Source organism: Hippocampus comes, unplaced genomic scaffold, assembly GCF_001891065.2.
Source record: "Hippocampus comes isolate QL1 unplaced genomic scaffold, H_comes_QL1_v1.1 scaffold30, whole genome shotgun sequence".
Classification (NCBI taxonomy): domain Eukaryota; kingdom Metazoa; phylum Chordata; class Actinopteri; order Syngnathiformes; family Syngnathidae; genus Hippocampus; species Hippocampus comes.
This window is the reverse complement of record NW_017805705.1, coordinates 595,706-615,014: the sequence shown is the minus strand read 5'-3', so window position 1 is coordinate 615,014 and position 19,309 is coordinate 595,706. Positions and strand designations below refer to the sequence as shown.

The following is a 19,309-nucleotide window of genomic DNA, read 5'->3' as shown; positions in this document are numbered from 1 at the left end:
TCAATGACCTCCTAAAATGCATATGGGTGGAAAAAAAACAACAAAAAAAAGGCTTTACCCAGGCCATATTTCACATCTTTCTTCAGGCTTACAGATGTGATTTGTCTCTCTGGAGATGGCAAAGCGTTCATTTTTTTCTTGAGGGAATCTATCAAAGTAAAACAAAATATGTGTTTGTGTTTACGAGAATACAAAGCATGCTATATGCCCCAGAAGATAAACCCTGATGCAGACAACATTTAAGTGGCGACCAGAAGTCTACAGAAGTCGTGTGAAGGACTGTTTCGAAGCTGCCGTTTTGGTAAGCGACACAGTTCTAATACACGGCAATAAGTGAAAAGCAGCCTTTGTATGGAGACAGAAATAAAACATACCATTAGCAGAGGTTGGAGTGGAGGATAGTCCAGAGGAGCTGTGCATGCTGACCCCTAAAAGAAGGCAGAAAAGTGATGAACCTTTTAGACTGCCCTTGAAAAGCCACTTTGCAAAGCCTGCACGGTCACTTACCCATTACATAAGCCTGGCCTGCATCCTCTATGGAAGAGGAGTCTGATTCTCTTTTGGACTCAAAGTGGCTCCAGGCGGGACTGTTTTGAGAGATGTAAAATTGGAATAAGTCTTTTCTTCCACTTGGGGTCACAATAGTGAATCGAGAAGAAATAATCAGACTGGGACCAACTATAACTATGTTGAATATTATGCATTTTGCAACATTCGTAGACATTACACAATGGCATCTTAAAAAATTTATACAGATTTCCCCCCCACATTAAAGGACTGATTAGCAGGATATCGAGCATAGGCATGGGCGTCAATCTTGGGGGGAATTGTTAAAATAGTTTGGTTACTTTTTTAACTAATCTTGATGTTGTCAGGTCCTTGTTAGTCCTGCTGCAGTGTCGCCATGAAACAAATCAGCTTCACTCAAACTCACGTGTTGTTCTGGTGCGAGAACGAGTCCGTGTCGGAACTGGGTTGTGTCTGTGCCAAACCACTGCTATACGGTTCTGCTGCGCTGTGCTGGAAGGCCTCCGGTGTCTGCCCAAGATTGTGAAGAGAGCGGCTCATGGCCCGGGGATTAGGTTGCACCTTCACTGAATGGAACCCTGGAAAGTTCATCTGGTCCTGAGCCAGAACGGAGCCAGCTAGAGCCTTGTTGAGTGCTGCTTCCGAGTAGGAGATCCTCTTCAGGTGCTCTGGGTTGGAGCGCGTGGAAAGGGCGGGGGCCAGGCTGTCTGAGCTCAACGTTCGGCTTACCGCGCCCTGACGATCCGTGTTATATTGCAAACTAGTCAGGGGGCTGTTCACTAGAAATAATAGAAATTACAGAATGAAGATATAATGTTGGTTGATTTAAAAAGCAGGTCAAGGCAAAAGACCATCTTCTTTCTACCGAGTTCCTGGAGCTCCTGGTTGCTTTGGAGAGCCCTCATTTGCTGGTGAAACTTGTGATGGTCAGAGCAGAGCTGTAGCAGATACTGACATGTACTGCTGTTGTCTGTCTGGAAAACATGCTTGATTCCATCCGATGTGTTTTGAAGGCAAATCTTCTTTTTCTGTAGAATGAGCAAAAGGGTTAGCGTTAGATTAGTACCAGCTGGATCAAGTTACGGTCTGGACCCAAAAAGTTAGCCGAGGGTTAGAACCAAAAGGAGTACGAGCAGACTGATTTGGGTTACATTGATAAACAAAATGTCCTCACTGTGAATGAAATCTTCTTTGTCTCCCTCCAGGGGAACTTTAGCACCGGGGTTCGATTTCCATTAAGGACCTCAAAGATGAGAACCCCTTTGGAGTAGACGCCCAGCATGATGCCAGTCTGGGACCTCTTCTCAGGGAGCACACGGTGGAAATGGACCCCGTACTCGGTCAGCCTCTGGCTTACCTTTGGAAACATAAAAATCAACTTAGTGCTGTATTAACATACCTATCGCTGAATTCCCACTAAATACGGTACTGAATAATGGGCAAGGATTTAAGAGCATTTTAATGCATTACTATTGCAATGGATAGCTTATTTGCACGAATGTAAAATGTGTGTTAGAACGACTTATAAAGATCCATTATTTCATACGGAAACAATTCAGAGGTCAACCGGCGGTCGGCCTTTAGGCTTCCACTACATCGAGTTTTGCATTTTTGACTGACCTTGAGAAACTCAAACTCGGCCTCCGACTCAGACGCTCCATAGTAGTTCCTGTGAAGTTTTGGAAGCTCCTCCTTGATGGTCGTCTGGTCTATCTTATCCAAGACTGACACAGGCAGGTAGTGCTCAGCTCTGAAATACGTCTTCCCGTGGAGTTGCTGCCCAAACAGACACATTTACAATGTTGAGTTTAAAATTTGTAACGTAACGTGAAATTGCTTGCAACATATCAACGTCACTAGCTATTGGATGTGACAATTTGACATTTTGGCTCAGCTTTTAGCAAGAATCATGGATGCCCTGAACCCTTTTTGGTCCAAACCATACCCAATAATTTGGATCCTAACCCTAAGCTAAACTTTAGTCCGAATTCCTTGTGGTCCTGCCCTAACCCCAACCATTTGGTCCTACCTCTATGGGCTTTTGACTTAAGCGCTAACCCAAAATTAACTCTTACTCCTACCTTAACTTGTTTTGGTCCTAGCTTAAACCTAAAAAATTGTGATGTATGTTATTGAATACCTCAGGTTGGTAGTCACCATACTCTGCTTGAAGTCCTATGGAGGCCAAAAAGATGGCATTTTCCATGTCGCAGCGCATCCTCTCGTCCAGGATGTCCTTCCTCAGCTGTAAATAGTACTGATGTTTGGTCATAGCATGTCTGTTGTCCGAGGAAAGGAAACAAATCCCATGATTACACAGTTGTGCCAAAAAAAAGAAGCCGAGTTTCATCAACACTCACTGAATTAGGTTGACGTCATCAATGAAAAATTTGATGCGTAAGAAAAGGTTAAAAGGCACGTCAGATTTCTTCTTCCAAGTCTCAGGCGCCACTTTGGACAGCTTGACATCAGGATTAATGAAGAAAAACTCGTTTTCTGCGCGGAGTGAATGAGATTTCAGCAAAGGTAGGAAAATGGATGCATTTTTTCCCCCGGCGATGTACACCGTGTACGCATCAATGAGTATACTACCTGTGAGGTAAGCTAGGCCAAAGAGATGGCGTTCGACCAGGCCAACGTGGGCGATCACCATATCCAGCGCGTCTTTACCCGAGGCCTTGACGTCACAGCTCAACTCCAGCTTCTGGCCGCTCAGCAGCACCACGCTCAGCTTCCGCTGCACTTCTTCACCCTTACGCTTCTGCGACAAAAAGGAATGAATTATTCACTGCGCCATAAAAATGTCTGTTTCAACAGCACAAAGATCCATTCTCACCATTATGGAAGCAGGAACATTAAGTGCAACGCTGGGCTCACTCGCCATCTTCACAAACTCTGGTCCGTGGAATAGCTGTTGAGGTGAAAAGTAAAAATAGGAAACAAAAGTAAGCCAATAATACAACAAATGTCAGAGGAACAATGCTAGCAGGGTCCTGTTGAGGTTGTGCAAATTTTACCCCTATCCTGAAATCTCTTCACTGGTTCCCGGTGTCCCTCAGAGTTTAGTCTAAGGTTCCCTTCCACACCCACCAGTGCATTCATGGATACTACTAGAGGGATGGGCACCGAAAACAGAACTTTTTGGGGTATGGACCGATTGCAGACTCTACTACTGAGCACTGATTCACGTGAAATCAAACAGTGCCGTGTTTCAACTCCAAAGCTTGTCTTTCCAAGTTACAGCTGTGCAGATGTAGAGTTGTCAATTTTCCATAGCGCACATGAATGGAGCAGTGCACGTACACGAGCATATTGGTGTCACCCACTCACACGGGCTTTCCTCACACAGACTAATTCCTCACGATTTTTTTCCATGTCTCCAAGAGACATCGGTGAGACGAAATAATGAAAAAGGTGACTTGCTATCGCTCGTGGGCGCTTGCCATAAAACATTGCTGTCGGATCCTTATCCTTTGGAAAAGCATGAAGTCATGGTAACAGTTTACAGCCAACAATGTGCACATTTTGTCCTTAAATGACAGTGGAGTGAGTTTGTGGTCTAAGTTAGACTTCACCCAAAACATGACACATCGATGCGATTATCAGCAGAGGTTACTGTGATTTAGGCCCCTGTCAGCACTTTGTATGTTGTCAAAATTACGCTTAAATATAAAAACCAGGACCTTGGCTTTTCGCAGCGGCATCGAGGAAGTGTAAGGCGGGTCCTGGAGGTCCAACATGGAGGTGCGCGAAGGAGCCAGTGGGTCATCCAAGGTGTAGATGTTACCCTGGGACAACCTATTAGCCAAGTGTGCATGCAGACGCTGCACCTCCTCTTCCTGCTTCTGGAGGAGCAGCTCAGCTCCAGCCAAACCTTCATCAGCTGCTCCTTCATACTGCCTGCAAAGAGGGGAAGATTGAAAATATTCACGTAACTGAAACTATACCAACAACAAATCTTAGACACGAACGGCCCAAAAATGTATACTGTCCAATTTGTATGGTATGTTGCAGATGTTCTTCTCATCGTCTACTTACTAACGAACATGGGTTCAAATAGATTATGTAAAGATTGGTATCACAAAATGTTTGGCGCAGTTCTCCCTCTGAGCTGCAGCAAAACAGTATTTGGCGCAACAAGGAGAAACAACTGATGTTTAAACACTCTGGGGTAAGCCAAAAAATAAGTCTGCCCTGCGTGCTATAAAGCCGCCACACGCTACACGCAAGCTAGCAATTGAGACACGTCCAAACAAAGTAACTTCAAATATAATTTGAAATTATGTGTTGCTTATCTTTTCTGTCTGGGGACTCCAGGTACAAAGAGTGCAAATGAATGTGGTTGACAAGTACGCTTGTTCCCCACTGGTTGCATTTCACGAGGTCATAAATTCATAGTGTAGTGTGCAGATGAGAGAAATCAGAGAAATCATTTGAGCTTGCACACGGCAATAAATCACGATATAAATGTACTTTGCATTGTTTACCATTATATCAATGCAATGCACTCAAACAGAGGAATTCCTCATTCTATATTAATGCTTATACTCAACTTAATATTCGGTATGTGTACTTTTACAGCACTTGTGAGGAGGGTGTTCTGCTATGTAACAAAACATTGTTTTCCTGCTAGCAGCAGGCGGCTCGGCTCTGTAATACCAGTAGATTAGAGAGACAGAGAGCTGTTCAATGTGGACGCTACAGTGCATCCGATGACCTCACTGGCCAAGCATGGGGGCTGACCCTGCTGTGCAAAAACCGCAACGTCTGTGTGTGCGTGCGTGTTTGTGTGGACTCTTATCTGCCACTGACCTACCCCCACAGAGGGATTGTAAGTAGTAAAGGTGGGAAAATCCTTAACACATGACAGTGGACATGTTGATTTAAGGTAGGGCGATGTCCTACAATTTAGACCATTTTCAGGGAAAATATGCTTCTGAAAGCAAACTGAGAAATTGCACATGATATTGTTAAAGTTATTATTATTATTATTAGTAGTAGGTTTAACTCTTGAGTCACAGTAAACTTACTTTTGCAGTTCTATGACAGTCGTTGCCTGATTTACAGTACTAGAACTCCAATTAGCAGGCGCTAAATTGCATGCTCACGACTGCCAACTTGCTCTTGCCTTTGGCAAATGCTGTAAAAGTGATGGTAGTCCATTAAAAAAAAAAAAAAAAAAAAAAAAACCCACGTTGTACCGTTCTTGCTAATCTTTCCTGTCTGGTACTCCCGGGACAATGAGCCGTTGACTGTCCATATTTCCTTTTCTTGAAACACTGCATGTCTCAAGATCATTTGTTATTATAATGCGACTTTGCAAAAACTGCTCTGGGACAGGCAGACACTAATTGTCACAAATGTGCTGATATGACACATATGCAGAAGCAGAGTTGAAAGGAGTTTTGTCATACGTGACATGACTCCTCCTTTTTCCCCTTCTTTCTTAAATCATCCAGACACTCCAAAACTGCATTGCTTCATAGATGATCTGTTGCAACGATTTTTGTTGGCAAATCAAAAGCGGTTACACAAGTGGAAAGGTAGTCACCGCTGCCTTTTATTTTGATAGCGCAACACTGGCACCACTTTGCATGCTGGTTGGCACCTGCCTTTCAGACGTGCTATTTAAAGACGCAAAATCAACCAGCGTACTTCGCCTCAGGTTTGAAAAATCACATTACGCATGCTAACCTCATCAGTTTACATATACTATTCCCACACTGGAAGCTTTGGTTCCACTGGATTTGCTTCATCAGTTGCACATGCTACAATGTAAAATGTGCTAAAATAACATATCATTTGTTATATTTTTGAGGAAATTAGTTAAAAAAAAAAAAAAAAAAACATATTTCAATCTCGTGCAACCAAAGCATTTTTTTCAGTACACAACATGCAAAGTCTATGGACACCCCCTCAAAAAAGAAAGCAACAGAAAAAGAAAAACAAACATGGAGTTATTCCTGGAATGCTCACAGAGCTAGAATTGCTGACTGTTTGACATTTTGGGCCATCATTATTCTCCCAAAGACTTCTTAGCCATAAGTGAGAGCTTGCCTGATGTCACGTCATCCATTGGTTCATTTTACCTGTGCCTCTGCGTGTTGTGACTCGTTATGGACAAGGAGTCGTGTTCTGAGGAGAGCGCCAGCTGAGAGCCGAATCGCCTCGGGTCGGGCGTTTTCTTCCCTGCGAGTGACAAGGGGGGGAGGATGTGCGTGAAAAAGCTGCAGGTAAACCTCGACGCGCCATGCAACTAAACTATATCAATATTCGATCAAACAACAGTTTGTGTAGCGGCTGTTGAAAACAACACGGGCCTTTAGATGTCAACCGTCCAGATTGTTTACCTTGCCTGTAGTCGGGATCAGAGGAGGCAACCGAGGGGCTTTCACTGGAGGAACTGTAATCACTGTGGTGTCGGTGGTGGGTGAGATTGGGTTCTGAGGGAGAAAGAATGACTGGCATTAACCGGAATTATGGAGGGGACTCTCGGTTGCTTATTCTTTGGCTGCCCCCCACCCCCACCACACTGGGGTTGTTTTTCGACAAGAGTGGATGGTGTGTTAAAACAATATGTCCTGCTCATAGTAGTTGAGGTTTCTCATGATCGTGTTGGTAAACATCCAAAATGGAGGAAGGGCTTCAGCATGCATGCCTGTCATGCGATGTCTTGCCCCACCGGCTGAACGTGTAGTGCAAATACAGTACATATCCAAGTGAAACAAACTCAACTCTGAGGAGTTCGTGAAAACTTGAAAGTCCTGCTCCTCAGTATCACTCTGGGCTCACATAGCTTAAATGCATGGCGTTCCCATGCCATTCCTCAGGTTTTTTTTTTTTTTAACTTATTCTCAAGAGTGATGCTTGAATCTCACGGGCAAGGGTGAAAAACTAACAATTCAACCAATCTTTACTGTTTTATTGCTTTTCCATTGAACAAGTTTGCCACTGTCATCCCTGACAACACTTCTACAAAAAAAAAAAAAAAAACCCAAACCCACCACCATCACTACTAATATTCCTACCATTGCTACTGTTACCAGTACCACTACTAGCGCTACTATGACCAACGTTGTTACTACTTCCAACCACGACCACTACTACTACCTCTGTTACCACTACTACACGTCAAATACTACAATTAGTATTACCCCAACCAACAATAGTCATACTACTACCGAGAATTACAACTCCTAGTAATACTACCACCACTCTCAGGTGTGGTATTAAATTAGTGTTAAACACGGCTCTCTCCTTTCCACCACGTGAAAAGCTCAATTTGCACACAGTGCAAGTCGCTGTTCCACTGACTCCGCTTTCCAAATGAAAATATTTCCAGACTGCAAGCTTCACGTTAGCTTCCCACGACAACTACCAGAATGTTCCCCCGCTGGCTGTTTTCATTTCCGCAGTTTCCGGCTGTGTTGCGATGCTGCTTCGTAAAAAACACATTTTGTTTTCTTTTGGCAATATCTGAATAACTCTGGGCTGTATTACTGTGAAGCTTATATTAAATGTTCTGTAAAGCGCTTTGTTACTGCTACAGCTGTTGTGAAAGCGCTATTGGATTTTATTGTAAAAGCGAAGCAAAAGCATTTTCTGTACTTCAGTGCTGCGGAAAATCAGCCGCTCCAATTTGTAAAATGAAATTAGTCTCAGCCCCACGTGTCATGCCAATGAAACGATGATTGATTCATGAGTGTGTTACATAGATAGACTTTGGGTTCAGTCAACAACCGTAGAGCGGCAATTTTCTGTTCTTATTGCAGTCGCTAACAGTTGACCACTCAAATAGCAGAGTAACTCAGACCGCAAGGTTTTTTTTTGTGGCTGGAAAATCAAGATTTTCCATTAAAACCAATCATGTGGTTCTCCGAAGTGCTTTTCTGCGAGCGTGCCCTCCCATGAGTGCGCAGAAAGGGCAAGGAATGAGTATGATACAGTGCGTTAAGTTGTAATTTAGTACAGAATGCTAACAGTATGAGAGGACACAAAAGTCATATTCTTATAACTTTTTCCCTATCTCAGTTTTCATCCCCCAGATGACCAGACTAAATGGATTAATTAGACAAAGTGGAACCTTGATTTAATGGACTAATATAGGGGGAGGGGCCCTCATTAAAGGCATATCAAATGGAAGTACTTTATTTCATGGCCAGGTAGCACCCAATACTGTATAGCAAAAAAAAAAAGAAAAAAGAAAAAAGAATAAGTAGTTTATAAGCAAATAGGAAAACAAGATGCCTAAAATAATCAACTTGCCAACTAATCAGTTCAAACCAGAGTGCAAGGTTAAATATAGCAAATGTTTGTTTTGTTTTGTTTTGTTTTTTTGCACAGCTTATGAGTCTTTGAAGCCTCTGTTTCAGACAGACACACAAGGGCAAAAAAAACGCTCTAATCTTCCTTTGGAGTCAGCATGCCAAAGTGCCAGACAATTCGTACAATTTGAGGGGTTGTACCTTTACTCAAGGCTCCCTGTTCTGTATTGTGGTCTTAAATGGACCAACCACCGCTCTGAGCCACATGACCTGCGGCCAAGTGCCGGAAAAGTCCAATAACGTTTGGAATTCCTTCATCCGCTACACATGACTCCAATTATAAGCTCCAGATTTGCTTGGAACAGGATCGACTGATTGAAAAGCACCTGGGGTTGAGTCGCGTGGGTGCAGCGGTATAGTGTGAGATGAAAGGGACCAGGTATCAACATGCCCATGCACACGCACGTGCACACACACAAGGTTTAGTCCGCCGTGAGCCACACGCATGTTCACAGACCGATTTCATGCACTGTGCATGTGGGTGAAACCTGAGAGCACCGACCACTGCTGCGCCATCACTTTCCTGCAGGAAACAAGAGAAAGGAGTGAGAGGAGGAGAACGAAGAAGCAGCCAAGGAACACATCCCCTGCAGAAGCCCCGTTCGCACCACACTCAAGATGGAAGAAGACATATTTTCGCTGGCCCAATACACGCGTTTTTCATATTAGTTTGGTTTGGTGGGATGAAAAAGCCAAAGCGATCCAGTTTATTTCAGCTTATCACTAAACTGTTTGGTAAGTTGAACCCTGATCTGGTGGAGGACAGTGAGAGTGTCACATGGCAAAAGTTCCGTGTACAAATTTGAGTTGTGCCTTTGTCGAAGGAACAATGCTGCGTCATAAACTGAGGACGACCAGTAGCCTCCTCAATATCGGGATCCTGCAAAGGTGGAATACTGCAACATCTGTGTGGCATTTTACACAGAGAACTGTGGCCACGGAATCAGACGATGATGTCAGCTCCAAAATACTCATCGAACATTAACACTGCTCTCAACACAAAAGGGCAGGAGAAGTGACTGAGGAATGTAAAACTTTACAGCCCTCTCTCACCTTTCCGGAGTTCAACATTTAGTAGGTCTCATCCCAGCTCTGATACTACCTCGGCCTAGGTTGAATATTGGCGAGGTGAATCGGTTTCAGTGCAGTTTATACCGAGCAGTAAATGTGACAGAAAGGCAGATAAATCCTTTCTTGAAGAAGTTGTGTAAAAAGGGCTGGAGGAGCATGCCAATGAATTCTACAGAAAAAGTCAACGCCTTTGAAGGGCACCTGATGGCCACGCCCATTCTTGTAAAATGGAACGGTGAAGCCTTCAGCAGTCAAGGTGCAATGCTAGCTTGGCATTGCCAAGGTGATAACATATCTGGCATGGGATGTTCAAACGTGATACCTTGTTGAAATATGTTTCAGGACTGAGTGGTGGCATGCAAAGAATCTTACAGGCCAGCGATGCATCCTTAGAAAAAAAAAGAAGGCCAGATTTCAGGGTATCTTCACATTAATTACTGTTGGTGCTTATTCCGATTCATTCTGGTCCCTGATGGTGTTGGCTCTTCTCACTTGGAACTCTCGCTGACCAGATGCGTACTGCCTGGTACCTGGTGGCCAATAGGAAAGCACCAATAGCCACAACAAGCTGTGCTGAGCCAATGGAAAAGGGGTCATCTCTGTGGACCCATGAATGGACAGCAGTGTGTCTATCTTAAGTGATATACATCCGCGCCGACAACATGGCCAGCTTTGAGAATAATCCCTCCTTTGCAGTCAAGGTCAATAAAGGTCCAATAGCTCTGAAAGATTATTTTGAGCAGGAATGGGAATTGATTTCCATGATTAAGCGATTCTAATTGAGCGAAGAACTGAAATAATGCTGCTTTTTTGTTGACGTACATTGACAGTTTAATTAATGCATAAATAAAAACAACTTTCGAAATAAGATATATAAGAGAACTAGCTTGTTCGGTTGCGCTTTTTTTATGCTACAATTTTGAGAGAATTAGCTTGTTCTGATAGAACTGAGTTTGTTTTAAGTCCCCCAAAAACCTCTTTTAATTTGAAGTTGCCTTTAATTACTAGAGGTTTACTTACCGAAAAGCCATTGTTACAGTATCAAAATATCAAATTAAATCTATGTAAAGGAGTAAGGGGAGGGAGAAGAAAGAAAGGGACAAGCGACGCGCGGTAGAGGAGGAGGAAAAAGCCACAGCAGAGGAGGAAAAGGACGGCGCTGCTCTGTGGCTCGAGTGCACCGAAAATAGCTGCTCAAGCACAGGGAGGAGCAGAAGGAAGAGGAGCAAAGAAGGGCGTTCATGTTGTTATGAAAAGAGAGAAGAACAAAATCTCCAAATGGGCAGCAGAGCTCTTTGTCCACATGTGACTCAGCCCAGCTGGTCGGCAGAAACTTCACAAAGAATTTCTTGGTAAATGTTGGCAGGAAAAAAAATCAATCACCTCAACAGTCCTGGTTCAACAACTGAGCGGGTTGTGCTTGCAACGATTGTCCCCAGTCTGTGCAATTCATGACATTATGCAGCGTTGATAAAAGGCACAGAAGGAGACAGCAGCGAAGACGCGCTACACGTATGACGGAGCGCAGTTAGGCTAGAATTAAGCACGCCTGTAATTAGAAGGGGCAACTTGGACAGCTCCGTGAGAGTGACTCACACAAACTCAACATTGCGTCCAACAGTCCAACTTAAATTAGCAAGAAAAAAAAAATAAATAACACACACACATGGGACTTAAAGATGGATGTCTCTACGCTGTAATTTTCACCTCCGCATTGGTGCTGCCATGCAGTGCCTTCCTTTATGGGCTGGTGAAAGTGATATAGAGTCTGGATGGTTTTGTTTTATTGAGGGCTCTTCTTTTTTGTTTTATAGCCATTGCTTTGACATTGGAAACACTAAACAGAGGATCCCTGTTACATTTTGGAAAGGGTCTAGGCATACTGTAGGTGTGGGCAAAGGAATTCTGAATCTATTGTAACGTGTCGTTTATTTATTCATCTGTTGAGCTTTAGCTATCGGCCGTTCCACTACCTGGAAAAATATGCAGTAAACTCAGCCATTGCGAGTGCGTTGGAGCATCTCTCTGCTGAATTCCTAAGTTCTTCGTGATTCTCAGTAGTGACGGACTGAAGATAGACTCACCATCCATGGCTTGTCGCAGCATCTGCAGCTTCCTCTGCCGCTCCTTGATGCGGTCGTAGGCACCGGGCAGGCCCGAGCCGACTGATGGTGTCGAGAGGTGATGGGCATTCCGGCTCTTTAGCCCACCAAATTCATAATAGCGAGAGTCCCTCTCTATGGATGCGCCAAACGGCGATTTCATCCTGCCAATAGTTTGCATGGTTAACGCGTTGCTGCCTCGGCGTGCGTCCTCCAAAGCTCCGAAACGAAGGGCCTCCGGGTCGATGCAGGCCAAGTCCACGGAGGACGCCCAGGTCTTCCTGGCCTGGGCTGCCCTCGGGTCTGTGCTGTGGAAGGGTAAAGACCTGCGGTCCAGTTCCACGGGTCGGCCTTTTTGCTGGGGGTGAAGTGGGTGCAGGTAGGGGTAGGAGTGCTGGTGCTGGAGTGAGACAAACGTGGGGCACATTTCGCCAGGACATTCCGAGTTGGGGTGATAGTCACAGTGAGGGTAGTGGAGGGCGGCTCCTTCATCCCCCCTCATGATGTCGTGCACCGGCAGGGATCCCATGGAGCGACTGAGGCCCCGGTTGAGAGAGCTCTGCTCCTGAGTCCTGGCCCGGTAGCGCTCCAGCACCCTGGGGGCTGCACTCCTTCCTAGAAGGAGATCAAAGGAAAAGTTCAAATTCGGAATCAAGCAACTACTTAAAACACTTACAATTTCACAGATAACACGGCAGCTAAAAATGGTTAGGATGGAACCTCGACAGTCGAAAATAGTGAAAGCATGTTTTATTTTGGGAGAGAAAAAAAAAATCCAGCTGCAAAAAAGGGTTCAACGGTCAGCAATGAGAGATTTTAACCCAGTAAACATCCAAAAGATTAACTCCTCAACATGCATTTTCGTTTTTTTTCTTGTGGACCGATGATGGCAAAAAGGAAGCATGTGAGTGAACGTCTTCAAAATCGCACAGAGAACTCTTTCAAGACCGTTCATGACTGTTTAATGTCCGCGTGTGAAGGACAACAGTGTCAATAAACTCGGGTAATAACACTTCTCCCTCTCCGTTACATGTCTGTCAACTATCTTCAAAAGGTAAGCAGTCTATAACTACATTTTAATTTATTCTCATGAATGTCTTCACATGGATGCGCATGTGTATTGTTGATCAGGATAACAAGAGGGCGATTTCGAGAAGTAGTGTTCGAAAGTGCGGTCTTTCTAAGAACAAGGAAGCTTACAAAGGCCCCAAGGCAGAATGTAATTCATCGTGAAGGTCAATCAACAGCATGTGAACAGCGATTCAGATAAAGAATGGGATGCTGCTGCCCGAGAAGACACTTAAGAACTAAGTGAAGACTCTTTCCCCTGCGGCTGCCCACTGTTCATTCACAGAAACTAAACGTGGACACAAAGAGCAGAGCAGCAGCAGCTTCGGGGCTCCTCGAAATATGCATCTCTAATCAATGCCATGCCACGCTTACATAATCGGGATGGCGGCCATGTTTTGCACGCTCCCTCTCCCTTTTCCACGGGTCTGGAAACATGTTCTCAGAAAACCACTGGTAGGATTTGGTCATACTTTCCGAAATCGAAGCCCGATCCTGGACGGACTTCGACAAATTGCACTCGGTTCACGTGGAAAATGAGCACGCAACTGGCAAAAGCGTCATTTAACATTTTTATTCATTCCACTCCAGCCTCTGTTTAGAATTACATAATAGACACAGGATACAACTAAACTAACCTTATTAGAGCGTACCAACATGAGTTAAAGTGATTTGTCCATATATTTGGGCTAAATATGAGAATGGGTGATCACAAGAAAGATGAATCAGCATCAGGATAATAGAGCCTCTGCACAAACACAGCTCTTTTGTTCATCTTTATTCACGTTACCTGAAGGTAAGCCTTTCCCCCTCAACCTCTCCCGGATTTCTTTACTCCGCTCGGGAAGAGACTCTCTGTCGGTTAGCAGACCATCCAGCTGAGGGAAAAAGAAAAAAACATAAGTGTCATTTTTCTTTAAACATTCACTTAGAAAAAAAAAGACACAATGATGCTTCTCCGCAATGTACACATTCCACACCATCCGGTGTTTTGAAGAGGAGAACGAGACGTGTGACTGGAAACAACCACAATTTATCCTCTAATTGTGGATGGATACTTGAAATGAACCATAAATGTTTTTCCAAGGTTAAAATAATCAACTCAGGCATAAGTCTGGAAAAGTAGTTACCGGTTTGCACGTTCTCCCATGCGCTAAATCCCCAAAACAAGCATGTCGTGTTAACCAGAGAGTCTAGATTGTCCAGATCAATAAATCTGGAGCAGGTTTTGCACTACAATGTGTGTTACACGTGCTGATTTTCAGCTGTGTTAAAAAAAAAAACAAAAAAACAACAACAACAACCACAAAACAAGGAAAATAAATCAGACAGGTTAGCCACATGCTAAAAATATCTGTCAAATAGTGAAAGTAAATTCTCCCCAGCATTATGCAGGATGTCACCGTAGCAAAATATTGAGATGAATACCCAAACAGTGTGTAGAGGACATTATACAACCTCTTTGTAGCAAATAAAATGGACCAAGTGATTTGGCAAAGAACGTACCTGGGAAAGGCTCCCAAGGACCAAGCGAACCAGCTTTCTAACATACGAAAACGGAGGGTCACAAGTGGAGTTTCGAATGTGTTTGCTGCAGATGTCCAGCACCGTGCGCAGCGACATTCGGCTCAGTGTGACATCGTCGCACATGTTGAGGAGCAGGCTGTTTAGGTGTTCCCCCAACTTCATAGGCTGCATGGAGACACAAAGTCAAGTCAGAAAAGTTACATGCAGAGGAGGAAGCAGCACATGCTGTCAAGCAGCTGTGATTAAACCCACCTGGCTTTGGGGTATCTCGTAGTCTGCTCCCCAGTAGAGGGTCATCCCCAAAGAGTACATGTGCATCTGGGCAAGAGAACAGGTATGATTATAACAAGAACACTGGAAAACAAACATGAGGTCCAGGTCTAGAAACTGGTAGATTAAGTCACGAGGTCTAAATAAAGCCGTAAAAATGTTAAATTCTTGCTATTTTGGAAGGGCAAGATCCTCAAAACGGAAATGGAGGACATTCCCCCCCTACTTTCTTTCTCCTGTTACTCAGCGCTGGAAGAAAATTTACTTCCCCTCAATGTTAGTCTTGGTGGAAGAAAGAATAACTTTGCTATGGCCAAGAAATGCAGCAGAACGTTTCAAGGCCGGGGCACACATTTAAAGACGCACACACGCGCACTTTCTGAAAATGTTGACATTTAATAAAAACAGCAAAGTGAAAGGTGCATTGAGAGGAAAACTTGGATCACCAGCCTACATGGAGTGAAAATGAGGGTGGTGGTGGGGCTTAGATTTTCAAGCCCTGAAATAAAGCCTCCAGGGTCGAGCAGAAACAGGACGAGTGGTGGAAAACTGACTCAGCAAAAAAGTGTGGTGAGGTCTGCGGGACCGTGCCGGAGCGGGGAATGCAGTTATACAAGCTTTCGGCTCCTCTACCGGAAGCAAACATTCTCATAGAGGGGGTGTGGCTTGGGAAAAAAACTAAACAAAAACATTGTAGTCAACTGTTGAAAATGCACAGAGATCTCACCCTTGAATTTTTAAAGATGTGTGTCGTATCGCCCATGGAAACACATACCTCACAAGGGAGTAAGACTGTACTGTTTCCCCAAAACAATCAAGATGTGAAATGGAGAATCGCGAAAATCACTGAAATATTTGAACAAATTTGAACAACTGAGCAACCATCTTCTGAGAATGATGATTCCATAATTTTCGCCAGTGGTTGTCGAACTTCCCAGACTTCAAGTGGGGCCTTTTAAGGGAGGCAATGTATCCCCTTGTGTTATGCGTCATTAAACGTGAAAATGCTTTGAAGGAATCTCACCCAAAGAAGCACAACAAAAAACAACAAAAAAAAACTTGCAGTAAAGTGGTCAAACTTTTGAAATATGATATGTCTGTGGTGACACATGCCAAACAGTCAGTCACGGTGTTTGCTTGGGCTTCTGACATGACCGCTGAAATACTAAACACCAATGGCTTGCAGGGGAAATGTTTTTGTACCTTTTCTATATCGGCGACAGATGTAAGGGAGCTCCCCTCCAGCACTTCAGGAGCTGTAAAGGCTCTCAGGTCCTGCTGAGTGACGTACTCGTTTGTGAAGGAGATGTTGCCTGAGGGCATGAGCAGGAGAGACCACGGGGAGATGATGAAGCCCATCGCCGAGGGGTCTGAGGAGGGGTGGAGGAGAAGGGGAACAAACAATTGACCACAAAAGATAAGATCAGGAAGCCAAATGCATCAAATTAGGTAAAGTGCAATCTATTGTAACAAACACGGCATGATAAGGTGAATCACCGCAACAAAGCTCAGAGATTGTCACATTTCATCTAAACATTTGTAGCCTGAATGAGACTGTTGAGGAAATTCAAGATGGTGGAAGTAAACAAACAAGCTGCGAGAAAATAACTGTTGCGAGCACAGAGCCGCAGAGGAATGGCCTTTGGGAAAAATGTACTTTTTCCGACCGAGCCGCAGCCAGCGCCACGGTTAGAGTGTGCTTTAAAAATATACAAAGGAATGTTTGAGCGGTGCTGCAAAATTCTTTTCTTCAAAGTGACACGAAAACCCGGGAGAGGCGCAGTAAAATAAATAAATAAATAAATAAAAATAATAATGAATAAATAAAAGAATAAAAAAATAAAGCACATGATCGAACTTGTAACGTTTTCTTTCCAAAAGCTGGAATTTGTTATGTAAATAGAAGTTTCCTGTTTAAAACTACTCCTACCTTTCTTAGCAGGATAAAAGATTCCTGCTCAGCTCAGTGTGATAAGAGGCTACCTGATGATCCGTTAATTGATATTTAGCGCTCATCTTTATCTCTACATTCTTATTCTATTTTCCTTGTCGAAATGTTACCTAAAACTAGATCTTTTTTTTATTTTTTTTATTTTTTAAACAAAGGACGAAGAGAGGGAGAGTACACCCAAGACTGGTCACCGGTCACTCGCCAGGCACATACACACAAGGACGCATTTACACACACATTCACACGAATGGGCAACTTAGAAGGAATTTTTGTGTCGAAAGCGGACCAAATTGGAGGTCGACTCACTTCAAAGAACAGACAATGGTCAACTCTAACGAGAAAACCGGTCTTGTATAAACACTGTCACCAACTACAATGCGGTGATTTGCACAGAGGGCAAGAGAAATGGCGCTCATTGTTCGATCAGACTATTCATAGTATCTGAAAGACGCATGAAGCAACTGTCACGTCAGAGAACGCACAGGTGAGTCATGCAGAAGCGGAAACCAACCCGCAATTATTTACCTCCACAATACAAGGTCATTAGGCATTTGAATATGGTATCGTATGTTGTTTTGTTCAAGGGGCGATAAGGTTTGAGTTATGATGTCTCGATATGACATGCGCTTGTTGATAACCGTGAGTGGTGAAGACTGAAGAGCTATTATTAAAGCATCCAAGTCAGCGTACATGTACGGTACTTATACACTTGGGTGAGCCTCAGTTTCGGTCGAATGGCAGTAAAATTGAGCAATCAGCGCGTTGTGTTTAACCACACGCAGCAGCCACAATATTAGGTACACAATGTCGTGACGTCAATATACTGTATGTGGTGCATCTGCCCTTCACGGGGAAATTGTGGGACGCTCCTTAAATGAGCCCTGCACCGGAATTTCATTGCGTTAATTGAATGTTCATTCTCAGGGAACGTTTCAAACATGAAATCCCCGGACATCTGTTATTTTTTTTTTTTTTAAACAATTAAACATTACACTGATTAACTTCTATTTACACTTGAATGACAGCTAAGCATTTTTATAAATCTGTCAGGACCAGTTTACATTAATGACACTGATAAAAATAGGATTTCAAATTGTATCCTGAAAGGGCAGCGTGATTCTTAAAACTACCACATCCTTATCACGGAAGTCTAAAATGTGAGCGCGGTCCTCCTGACATAAAAACACCACCTCAGCATTTTAAAAAAAAGGCCTCGCTGATAAGGCGAGCAAAAACTCCGCGATACTCAGCGAAAAGCAGCCAGCTGAGTCCCGTCCCGTACTGAGCACATGGAGGGAAAGTCAGGCCGGTTAGGGCAGACGGAGACGAAACTGAAACTTTGCAAAGTCATCAAAGCCAGGGCTAGTGTGCCAACATAATCAGGTGCAGCGGAGTTTCATGTGAAGCGGGACAGAACCACCCTCAAGTATTTTTCTTTTCAACAACATCAAGAAGAGAGAGGACAGCCATGTGGTGTTCGCTGACTCACATCCTGCGCCGTCTACAGACTCAAAATTTCTCTTCAGTCAGTGTTTCCCTCCAGGCCTGTCGAGTACAACCGTTTTTCTACCAGGGGCTATTTTTTTTATTTTTTATTTGTCTCTTAGTAAATTTATGACTATATATGATGTAAACAATTTGATACATGTTTGTTCTTACACGGGTGAATCTCAAATAAATAAGAATATACCGGGAATACAAAAGTTCATTTACTTCACCAGTACAATCCAAAAAGGGATCATGAAGGTTTGTTATTATTAAGTCAAGGTAGAACAGCATTTGCATTTCGGTTTTTGATCGGAATTACTGAAATACACGTAATATTACTATGATGATGTATTTAACAGACTCAGATTTTTTGTTAGGAGCCACGCAAAATTTCTCCAGTCAGACAGTTTACTCCACCCCAAGAGTAAATTGAAGAAAGAGAAAACTATAGAATCAGGACGCGAACTGGCTGCTCAGTACACTCCAGTCATTAGAAATGATTTAATATCATTGTAGGAAGAAAAAACCCATCTCAAGATACTCTACGTCACATATGTCAAAGTGCCGGCCCGCGGGCCAAATCCGGCCCGCGAGAATGTTTTCAGTGGCCCCTGGGATGATATTGATTTATTATTAGAACCGGCCCGCGGACCGCAGCAAGCCGAGAGCCGGCAGATCTTTTACACGCACCAAAACTACATTTCCCACAATGCAACGGTGACACGCCAAGCAGTCGGCCGCTTTATTTAAATATTTATTCGTCGAGCAGTCGTTCCCATAACAGTGACATTAGCTTTCAGATACCCATCAAAAATGGCAAAACGGAAGGTGGGCACTGAGAACCGGGGGTTTCAAACAAGGTGAGAGTCGAAGAACATGTTCATGGACGTAGCTGGAAAACCTGTGTGTCTTCTGTGTGGAGAAAGTGTGGCGCGATTGAAATAGTGTAATCTGAGACGACATCATGAAACGAAACACGC

At 43.7% G+C, this 19,309-nt stretch overlaps 1 protein-coding gene across 7 annotated transcripts in view; it reads right to left on the bottom strand.

Moving 5' to 3' along the window:
* The window catches only part of ptpn13 (protein tyrosine phosphatase non-receptor type 13), a 42,352-nt gene that overhangs the window by 12,320 nt on the left and 10,723 nt on the right, over positions 1 to 19,309 (bottom strand). For 6 of the 7 annotated variants that reach the window (XM_019882843.1, XM_019882844.1, XM_019882842.1 and 3 more), the window contains 19 exons: positions 16,094 to 16,260; positions 14,873 to 14,938; positions 14,600 to 14,785; positions 13,884 to 13,971; positions 12,008 to 12,640; positions 6,879 to 6,971; positions 6,618 to 6,717; positions 4,212 to 4,428; positions 3,365 to 3,439; positions 3,121 to 3,289; positions 2,889 to 3,024; positions 2,669 to 2,807; positions 2,149 to 2,304; positions 1,703 to 1,885; positions 1,394 to 1,556; positions 935 to 1,307; positions 508 to 587; positions 375 to 428; positions 59 to 148 (listed from right to left, as the gene is read on the bottom strand). In XM_019882843.1, the coding sequence (XP_019738402.1) occupies positions 59 to 148; positions 375 to 428; positions 508 to 587; positions 935 to 1,307; positions 1,394 to 1,556; positions 1,703 to 1,885; positions 2,149 to 2,304; positions 2,669 to 2,807; positions 2,889 to 3,024; positions 3,121 to 3,289; positions 3,365 to 3,439; positions 4,212 to 4,428; positions 6,618 to 6,717; positions 6,879 to 6,971; positions 12,008 to 12,640; positions 13,884 to 13,971; positions 14,600 to 14,785; positions 14,873 to 14,938; positions 16,094 to 16,260 (3,168 nt within the window). The remainder of the gene's footprint in view (positions 1 to 58; positions 149 to 374; positions 429 to 507; positions 588 to 934; positions 1,308 to 1,393; positions 1,557 to 1,702; positions 1,886 to 2,148; positions 2,305 to 2,668; positions 2,808 to 2,888; positions 3,025 to 3,120; positions 3,290 to 3,364; positions 3,440 to 4,211; positions 4,429 to 6,617; positions 6,718 to 6,878; positions 6,972 to 12,007; positions 12,641 to 13,883; positions 13,972 to 14,599; positions 14,786 to 14,872; positions 14,939 to 16,093; positions 16,261 to 19,309) is intronic. The other variant, XM_019882845.1, reaches the window with a different exon arrangement.